The sequence below is a fragment of the Lipotes vexillifer genome, unplaced genomic scaffold (genome assembly GCF_000442215.2).
Source record: "Lipotes vexillifer unplaced genomic scaffold, Lipotes_vexillifer_v1.1 scaffold982, whole genome shotgun sequence".
In the NCBI taxonomy this organism is placed as follows: Eukaryota; Metazoa; Chordata; class Mammalia; order Artiodactyla; family Lipotidae; genus Lipotes; species Lipotes vexillifer.
The window spans coordinates 2506789-2517060 of record NW_006789467.1 but is presented as its reverse complement, the minus strand read 5'-3'; the positions used below and the strand labels follow the sequence as shown (position 1 = coordinate 2517060).

At 43.4% G+C, this 10272-nt stretch overlaps 1 protein-coding gene across 1 annotated transcript in view; it reads right to left on the bottom strand.

Moving 5' to 3' along the window:
* Positions 1-10272, bottom strand: part of ULK2 (unc-51 like autophagy activating kinase 2) — a 63558-nt gene that overhangs the window by 3560 nt on the left and 49726 nt on the right. The window contains exons 17-23 of the mRNA XM_007462669.1: positions 8780-9066; positions 7712-7899; positions 7194-7297; positions 4080-4229; positions 2521-2729; positions 792-970; positions 263-381 (exon numbers count right to left, since the gene is read on the bottom strand). Coding sequence (XP_007462731.1) covers positions 263-381; positions 792-970; positions 2521-2729; positions 4080-4229; positions 7194-7297; positions 7712-7899; positions 8780-9066 — 1236 coding nt within the window. The remainder of the gene's footprint in view (positions 1-262; positions 382-791; positions 971-2520; positions 2730-4079; positions 4230-7193; positions 7298-7711; positions 7900-8779; positions 9067-10272) is intronic.

The window sequence follows — 10272 nt, the reverse complement described above, 5'->3', positions numbered from 1 at the left end:
CTGCTGATTTATGGAAAGCGACGCTAAACGATCACTGAGAAAAGTGACTGGAAATCATTCTTCCACATGTTCTCTCTCCTAGTGAAGACTGAGAATAAAGTAATTCTGACTGCTCCCTGTATCGGCTAAATGGCAAAACCAAAAAACAGAAAAGCCAGCATCTTTTCCCATTTAAGCATGCTTAATACCACGGTGACCCCTCACCAGAAACTCCCCTTCCCAGTGTAAGGGGAAAAGCAGCCCCGTCACGCTCCGCTTGTACCTTGTTTCACACCCGTGGACGGGCTCAGCTTCCCGGACTTGATCTGCTCTTTGGCGAGATGCAGAGAGGCTGCCAGCAGCTGTGCGGCCTTCATGTATAACACCAGCTGCTCCACCCGCCTGCACCCAGAGACAGCAAGCAGAGCGTCAGCCTGCGAACCGACAGGCCAGTGCCCCATCACAACAGTCTCTCTAAGGGAACATCATTCCCCTTGACACTTTTAGTGCATGAACACCTCCTGAAGGGAGAAGGGCCGGCATGGAGAAAGACGCGTGTACTTCGAATACAACGGGTGCACTCAGATAAAAATACAATCTCTTTATCGTCAAATATCTTAACAGCATGATTTACAGGAAAGGAAACACCAAGGCTGCAGAACCTCCAAGTCTTGGCTCACACAGTGAAATCGAGCACAATGAGATAACTCAGAGACGCCCATGACCTTCAGTGGATGACACGGCCCCCAGCTTGGACACCAGTTTACAGAGGGCAGGAAGCCTCTGGAGATGGACAGCAAGGGGGCACCTACCCCCAGTCTTTGCTCAGCTGGCTGATCTGGTCCACCACCGCGCTCTCCTGGATCTGGTACAAGGAGACCGCGGACGCGCAGAGCCCCGGGTCTCCCCCGCGCACGGCCGTCAGGTCCAGCACACACTCCGTGAACAACAGCATTGCGTTCAGGTGGCGGAAGGTGTCTGTGTGCTCTCGCTGCGGCAAAGCCAATCATCTTAGAAACTTGCAGGTTAAGGAGAGGCGCACACTCATTTCTGCACATAAACTGTGGCCACTGCTAATGTTTTCTATACTTATGAATGTCAGAATGATCAAAGGAGAATGAAAGTTTTAAATTCCAGAAAACTGTGAGAAAAATAAACACAAATGAAACCAAACAAGAGTGTGTCATGTGTTTGTGTGTATGGATGTATGAGAGCACCCATAAAATTCAGCCTCAAAGATATGAGGTCATTGTACTTGCACCAGGAAAAAAACGAAACACAGAACAATTAAATCAATATACGTGAGACAGAAACATGACAGAATAGATACCAAGATATAAGAATGAAAGGATATTCTGTGCAGTAAACCACACTTCTTGATAGTTTAATGAATTCTACTGACTTACAATTTCAGAGACACTTTATTTTAATTTCTGGTGGCTCTTCAGTTAACAGTGATTCCTAATACCAAGGCTCTAAGTTTTGTGATCTTTTCAGTTAAAGAGTGGAGTATAGATAGACATTAATAGCAGCGCATTAAAAATGGGTACTCTAAAATTTATGTTTTGAGGTTTGTTTTTAGCTATAAATATATTTTGAAATCTCAAATAAGACTAAGTTTCTCACTCTCCTTTTATGGTTAAAAAGGGATGAGAATCAGTGTACTAAAGACAGAAGAATAAACCAATCAACCTTTGAAAGTCTCTCTGCTCTATGACAGCATATCAGACTATATATTCCAATACATACTGGAACATAATTTATGCCTAATTTGATGGAGACTGAAAAAACTCTGAAGATTGCTTTTCTAATCTTATAGATATTTTCAAAATTACAACTTAAACTTACTACAGAATCACTATTAAAATTTTGCATGCAGTATTTTATAACTTTTATGTGAAATACTTAATTTTCCTTCACACACAATAGAAATATGGAAAGAGAAATTGTTCTTTAGTTGACCTGGAGGAGGTGCAGTCTATGGAACACTGTCCTAGAGTCGACACTGAGGAATTAGCTAGCAGAGGCTCTGGAATCATAAAATTCACCTCTATTCTGCATTTGTGCTCAGCACACTTCACGTTCCGATGTGTTTTTCCCTGGAGACCTGGCTCCGCGGAGGGAAGGTACTGGTGTACACACGCGACTGTCCAGTCTGCCGGGCAGCTTTATTCCTCAGCTTTACTGACTGATTTGGCATCTTAATTTATTTTTTTAAACCTAAGTTTAAGTGTATCATTTTTATCTTATGAAGAAAAGCAAGCTTTGAGAATAAAAAGTTACGGTTTTAGGAAAAAGATTAAGCTTTAAAAGTCCTGTAAGTAGTAAATAAACTTCAGATAAAGAAATTAAGAATACAAAATCTGTATGCGTCACTTCCTGTCAACCAAAGCTTGCTATGAATGAGTGTCACTGTCAACATTATTCTGAAAATATATGAGCAATGTTCCAAATAGGAAAGGTTAGGGGGATTTTGTCCTCCTGTCACCAACACTCTCCTCGGGGTCCCCGTAAGTGACACGTCACAGGGTCTCTTCCCACCTCCATCAGCGTCTCCTCGGGCAGTTCAGGGGCTTCAAAGGCGACGAGCCCCTCCAGGCTGGGGGGTGAAGCACCACAAGGCGCGTGTCTCAGGCTGGGAGCTGCCTCTGCTCCCAGAGGGGGAGACCCCGAGCACAGCCCAGGCGGGGAGCCCCCAGACACACGGCCCCCGGCGGAGCCCAGGGAGCCTCCGGAGCCGCTGGAGCCCCCTGTGGAGACGGGCGAGGAAGCATTAAAAGGAAGGCCCCCGACCCCTCCCTGAGCCCACGAACAGCCTTTATCTTCCCAGGCTCACCTTCATTCCTTACAGAATCAGCACAGCTACTTTTAAATTCTGTTTTAAACAAATTTCTAACATACACATTTCTCCCTGCTGCTCCACAGTCCTCACGGTGATAGAACTCAGCGGATGTGTGCGCTTCACTAAAATTACACCCCAACGCTTATGTGGGGGCACTTAGACTATTTCTGATTTTTTTAGTGCCACCAATAACATTGTAATGAAATCCTTCCTTCTTTTGAGTTATTTGTGATAAATACTTTATAAGACCACTTTGTTGTAAGTGGCCTTATGAACAGAATGGGATTACCACAGATCAAATATTACTATAAATATTTTAATAGCTCTTTGTAAGATTTGCCATGCTATTTTCTAAAGCAGCCGTGAGTGAGCGCAGAGATCCCACTAAGCCTCAATAACATGGGGCATTACATTTTTTAAATGTTGGCTTAGTTAACAGGTATAAAAAGTTATTTTCTCAAAGTGGTATTTTCTTATTATTTAATACTCTTAATAATCCTAAAATCAAGATTATTAGCTCTTTTTCCACTCTCATTATCTATTTATAACCTTTGCTTATTAATCTACTTGTATCTTGATTAGTAACTGATTTAGCATAAGAGAACTTAAGGGACACAAGGTATAATATATGATGTCAAATGATAACTCAAGTCCAATCTAAATACTTTCTTAATTTTTGGTACCAATTACCTATTTATAGACTATGGCTGATAAGACCAATCTATCAGCCTATCCAGAAGTAGGATATAGGATTAAGTGCAAAGACTGGGACTCAAAGTACCCAAAAAAAGGTGAAACCTAGGTTTCTAAAAAAACCCACAAAACCAAAAATAAACAACAATCTATCATCTTCAAAAAATTTACTGGATGTACTAAAATAAGCCTTCAATATAAGCTAAGAAGCACCAATATGCATAGCTGCTTCACTGTGAAGTCACATTTATGTAATAATGTTATAAAATTACATATATATTATTACAAATATATAACATAGTACCTTTCATTTTGCAAATTTTTTTTCCCCCCACAAGTATTGTCTCATGCGGGATCTTAGTTCCCCGACCAGGTACCAAACCCATGCAGAGTCTTAACCACGGGACTGCCAGGGAAGTCCCCTCATCTACTCTTCATAACCCTTTAAGGTAAAGTAAATCGCTATCTCCACGTCATTGGTAAAAAAACTACGTCACACCATTAAGCCATTATCAGAATCTGCACACCAAACACGAGCCCAAGGTGGAACTAAGACAATCCTCACCTGAGGTGGTTCTTGTCCGAAGGACTATGTGGGTACAAGCAGGGGTCGCAGCCCTGTGTGGAGGAGACCCTACCGTGAACAGCACAGCCCTGGGACTCGCTGCTGTTCCCACAGAAGGAGCCCGTGCAACACCACAGGCTCCTGCAGGGGCTGCAATAAAAAGTTCACCAAATGTGTCACGTGTCAGAGGGTGGTTTTATAGGGACACCTTTACTTTTATATTAGATTTGTTTTTTTTACAATAAGCATTTATTCCTCTTAAAAACAGAAAATTCAATACAGATCTCCATTAAAAATATTTTATGGTAATCTCTTCACAGCTGTGAATCTTCTTTTCACCAAGGCCTACAATTCAGTTACTTCTACGTGAATTGCCGTCACACCTGAGGATAATGTGAAAAGGTGGAAACCAAGAACTGGGAATAAATATGTGGGGAAACAACCTGATTAAAAAAACGGGCAGAAGACCTGAATAGTTATTTTTCCAAAAAATATATATGGCCAACAGGCACATGAAAAGATGCTCAACATCGCTAATCATCAGGCAAATGCAAATAAAAATCCCAGTGAGACATCACCTCACACCTGTCAGAATGATCATCATCGAAAAGACCACAAATAACAAACGTTGGTGAGAAAGTGGAGAAACTAAGAGCTAAGCTGTTTTTTGTTTTTGCTTTTTTAATAAATTTATTTATTTATTTTTGGTTGTGCTGGGTCTTCGTTGCTGCACACGGGCTTTCTCTAGTTGTGGAGAGTGGGGGCTGGTGTACAGGCTTCTCACTGCGGTGGCTTCTCTTTGTTGCGGAGCACAGGCTTTAGGTGCACGGGCTTCAGCAGTTGTGGCTCGTGGGCTCTAGAGCGCAGGCTCAGTAGTTGTGGCGCACGGGCTTAGTTGCTCTGCAGCAGGTTGGATCTTCCCGAACGAGGGCTCAAACCCATGTCCCCTGCATTGGCAGGCGGATTCTTAACCACTGTGCCACCAGGGAAGTCCCTAAGCTGTTTTATAGCTCATATTTTCTTAGAAGAAAATATAGAATTAGGCATTTAAGAAGGGGTATCTAGGGAAACTCAAAGACAACAGGGGAGACAAAAACAAAGACACCAGAGAAAAGTTTACCCTGATACCTATGGCTACAGCAAACACTAAACACAGCCTAACTCTTAGCCAGATAAACAAAAAAAAACACCTCACACTATTTAACTCAATTCTATGTCTAGTAATATCATTTCTGGCTTTCAACAAAAATTAAAAGGCAAGCTAAAAGTTGTAAAAACAGCTTGAAGAGACAGAGTAAGCACTGAACCAGACTCAGATACAGCACACATATTGGACTTATCACACCAGAAATTATAATAACTTTGATTAATGCTAAGAACTCTAATGGAAAAACTAAACAACATGTAAGAGCAAATGAGTAACAAAGCAGAGAGATGGCAACTCTAAGAAAGACTCAAAGGAAATGCTGTAAGTCAGAATCACTGACACAGAAATGAAGAATGTATTTGATGAGCTCATTAACAGGACATGGTTGAGAAGAAAATCAGTTAGCTTGAAGATATGTCAATAGGAACTTCCAAAACTGAAAAGCAAAGAGAAAGAAGAATTAAAACAACAACAGCAACAACAAAAATCCCAGAATATCCAAGAACTGTGGGACAACTACAAAGATATAATATATGTGCAAGAGGAATATCAAAAGGAGAAAGAGAAAGAAACAGAAGAAATATGTGAAGTAGTGATGACCAAGAAATTTCCAAAATAAATGCAGAACCAAACCTTCCAAGTCCAGGAAGCTTAAAGAACACCAAGCGGTCAGAATGCCAAATAGTCTACACCTGTGCATTTCATCGTCAAACAGCAGAGAATCAAAGAAAAAATCCTGAAAGAAGCCAAAGAAAAAAAGCACCTCATTTATAAGAGGAATGAGGGTAAGAATTACACCAGACTTCTCTTCAGAAACCATGCCAGCAAGATGACGGTGGAGTGAAATATCAAGCCCTACAGCACAGAAACCATACTCGGGTGTTTGCTGGTCTAGATAGTTCCTCCTTTGGAGGCTCATGGGAGAGACGGTAAAAGAATTACAGAGAAAAGAAGAACAAAGAGGCTCCAATACTGACTCAAATTTAAGTGGACATAATAATCACGTGGGGAGCTTGTTAAAGACACAGATTCCTAAACTCCTTTCCCAGAAAACTTGATTAAACAAGTCTGGGTTAGGGTCTGGAGCCAGCCCTTTGTTTTCATTTTTTGATAAGCAGTCTAAAGTAATCTAGATGTGGGTCCACGGACATGAAGTTCCCTGGAACAACTATGAAAGAGCCAGGGATCTCAGTGATCTATGGTTCTCTATAGGTTGGGCTTGCTGTATAAGAAATGCTCAAGAGTTCATATGTGTAAGGCAACTTTGGCCAGTGTTATCCTACTGATAAAAAGCAATCTTGGTCAGCATCTAACTTCTAACTCATGGGCTGCCGATCATCAAGACACTGAACATGTCCCTATCTTCACAGGCTCCTAAGAAATTAGATGAGATGACAGGGACTGGATGAAGCAATCTGGTCAACAGGTTCGTGAACAGTCAACAGAAGTAGATGGGCAGAGTAATTACCCCCAACGCCCAAGCCAAAGAGGCCCACGTCCTGACCCCTGAAACTTGTAAATAGGCTATGTTACACGGCAAAGGGGAACTAAAGCTGCAGATGGAACCAGGGCTGCTAATCAGCTGAACTTAAAGAGATTACCCAGTGGGTCCAATGTAATCACAAGGGTCCTTTAAGTGTAGACTAACGGGGCAGAAGGTCTGAGTCTAGACTGGCCATTGCTGGCTTTCACGGTCGAAGGGGCCACAGGCCAAGGGATGAGGGCAGCCCCCAAGCTGCAAAAGGCCAGGAAGTGCACTCTCCCCGAGAGCCTGCAGAAGGAACCAGCCCTGCCTACACCTGGATTTTAGCCTAGTGAGACCCACTGTGGACTTCTGCCCTCCGGAACTGTAAAATAATACATCTGTGTTGTTTTTAAGCTATCAAGCTTGTGGTAATATGTTACAGCAGCAATAGGAAAGTTAACAAACAGATTACCTGCCTAAAAAGAAACCGGACTTCTCTTACCTGTATCCATTGGACGTTCTGTATTTAAACTGTCCGTGCTGCCCTGATGTCCACCTAAAGGTGTTTTTACTGGTTGATCTGCTAATTTCCCAGTACTGACAGATCTAAAAAGAAGAATGATAATAATGTAAATGTATACTTTAAAAAAATACAGACATATCAGTAATAAGGGTGATTTAAGCCAAGCCATAAAAGGGTTAAAGGAAAGTCAGAGAACAAGGAGACAAAAAATAGAGACCGAACAATTCAAGGTAGAGATAAACTTCAATACCCAAAATAAACAAAAAGGCAGAAACAGGCTACTCAGGAAACTCAGGAAGAGCTCTGGACTCCCACAGGTATAGGCAACAGCTATGGTTTTCAGAGGTTCTAAGTGTATGCAGTTCCTTACACGTGTACAGTGTCATTGACCACGGGCATTAAACCAGCTCCTAATCGGGTCTGGTTGTTTTATGATAGGAATGGATGCACTGTTACAGTTTCCATGTTTAGGGCTGGAAGGAAATGGCATCTCTTACCTGCCAAATGCTGCCCTGACCTGCTGCTCGGACTTCTGCCTCTCCCCTCCTTGTACTGAGAGACAGTGAGAGCATCCCCGTGGGTCACTCCCATCTTTCGACTGCCCCTCAGAAGGCCCGCGGCGAGTGGCCAAGGCTGGCAGGTTGGAAGACGCTTGCGTTTTCGGGATTTTGAAAGGAGCCGTGGTCTAAGGGAACACATGTAAACTGGTTGTTATGACGTAGGAATGTTCAGAACCGTCAGGCTTATGGCACAGTAGCTGGAGCAGAGACTCCAGACTCTGTCAGTCTTGGATTCAAATCCCGGCTCTTCTGCTTCCAGTCTCTGTGACCTTGACAGTTCATTTACGCTAGGCCTGTTTCCTTCTTTCAGGATTAAATGGGAACGTGTATATAAAGCATTCAGCAAGTAAAGGACTTACACTTTGCCTGGTACACGGCAGGTGCTGATTAAATTGCAGCTATCCTCTTCCTGAATGCTGTCTATAAAGTACTTATGATACCAGTTCATGACCTACTACTGAGGGTTAAGCTACTCCATGGCATTGCAGCTTCCACGTCCACTGTGCTTGGCTATGTGGCCTGCGGGGACCTTAAATTGACACCAGCCCCTTGTACAAGCACACGCCCTAGACAGCAGACCACAGAATCGCAAATAAATGTACGTTCCGGATACGACTTCCCTGACAGGCCTGGTGATCTCCCCCCGTCTCCCAGGGCCTTCCTGCTGTGTGCCCCTTAGACAAGACCCCCGTGGAACTTATCAGAACCCTGCTCTTTTGGTTTGGATGGACCCATCCAGCCCTGGCCCAGGAACCCCAGAGCACTCCACCCACAGACCCTAATAAGGCATGTGCCCAGGTCCTGTCTCTCTCTGCACTTTGACTTGACTTCCCCGTGTGGCATCTGGCTGCTTCTTCCAGGACTGGTGAGTAACCAACTTCTCTATTTCAATTTCTCCTGTGGTCTGTTGCTGGCCTCAGCTGACCACCCAGAACAAAACGCCCCAGTTAATAAATGTTAATTTAGCAAAATCACAACATCTACAAAAGGGCTTAATAAACACACCTTAGTAGGGGAGCCAATGATTGTTGGTAATGGAGTTTTGAAGAACCAGTCGGAACTCCGCGGGGAGGACCCCACGTGCTTGGTGGGAGAGGTCCCAAGGCTGCCGGGCCGACTGGGCTGGGGGGAGCAGCTGCACCCAGCCCCGGTGTGGGACGGGCACACGGGGTCCGAGTGCTGCTTTCTGAGCGTCTGCTTGCTCTGGTAGATGTCGGTGAGGGTGGAGGCGCTCTGCAGTCTAGCACCCAACAAGAGTGGCTGTGGCGGTGGAGGCTGCGGCACGGGAGAGCCTGCCGAGGACACAGAGACAGCGGTAACCCAGGGGGAGAAGTGCAGGGCAAAGACTGGCGAGTTAAGAAGACCCCTCTTCAAGGAGACTTCCAGTGAACGCCTTGTTTCCTGTGACATATTCCAAAAGTCGTTTACCTGGCAAGAGACATTTTTTGGCATCCTTTACAAACAGTGACAAGCACACTGCCGTTGGCCTTCCCAGGAGACAGGGGTTAGTGACGACAGGTCTGTCGGCTGTTTTACCAACAGCAGGCACACAACTCAATTAACGTTAACATCTAGTCAGCACCACAGAGAGCCAAAGAGCGCGTAAAGCCAACAAAAACAACACAAATCTACATGGAACGAGATGATTTCCACTCTTTATATAGATATGTTTGTGTGTATTATCAGTGTAATTATTCCCTTTTCTCACATAGCAACTAAAAGAAACTTTTCAAGCTAAACTAGAATAGCTCTTTATTCAAAAAAGAATGTTGGAAAGAAAATTAGAAAGATAATATACTTTTCCTGGATTTTGTCTAAAAATAACAAGCATACACATATTTTTGTCAGTTTCACGAAATTCATTTAAAACCTAAAGTGTCCATCTTCTCTACAAATAAAACACTTGTCCACAGATATTCTTGCCTCTTAAGGGGACTCTGGGGGATGGGGTCTTGATACGATGAACAGCTGGCTACAACAAGAGGATTCCCCCCCCACAAACCCTGCTGTTGCTGACTTAACATTCACTAAGCCTGGGGCTCCGGTTACAAATTCCTTGGAGCTTCTTGCAAGCTGAACTACCACCAATAACGACACACAAACCTTCTTAGTGGCTGATAACCATCACCTTTCCCCAAACAGGCAGCAATAAACAGGAGCTCTTGCTGCCGACCACTCCTGGCTTAATCTCATCCTAAATCTACCATTTCACTTTTCAGAACTGGGTTCTGCCATACGTGTGTGTATACACGTACACATACACAAATAAACAGTGACAAAATGTTATGATCCGGAGAAAGTTAATCAAGCTTTATTTTTAAAGAAACACAAAATATGAAACACTAAACCTAGAAAAGAGTGCTTTTCTTTTCTTTAAAAAACCTCTGATTAACTTTTTTTTTTTTTTTTTTTTTTTTTTTTTGTTGTCGTTGGGCCTCTCACTGTTGTGGCCTCTTCCGTTGCAGAGCACAGGCTCCGGACACACAGGCTCAGCAGCC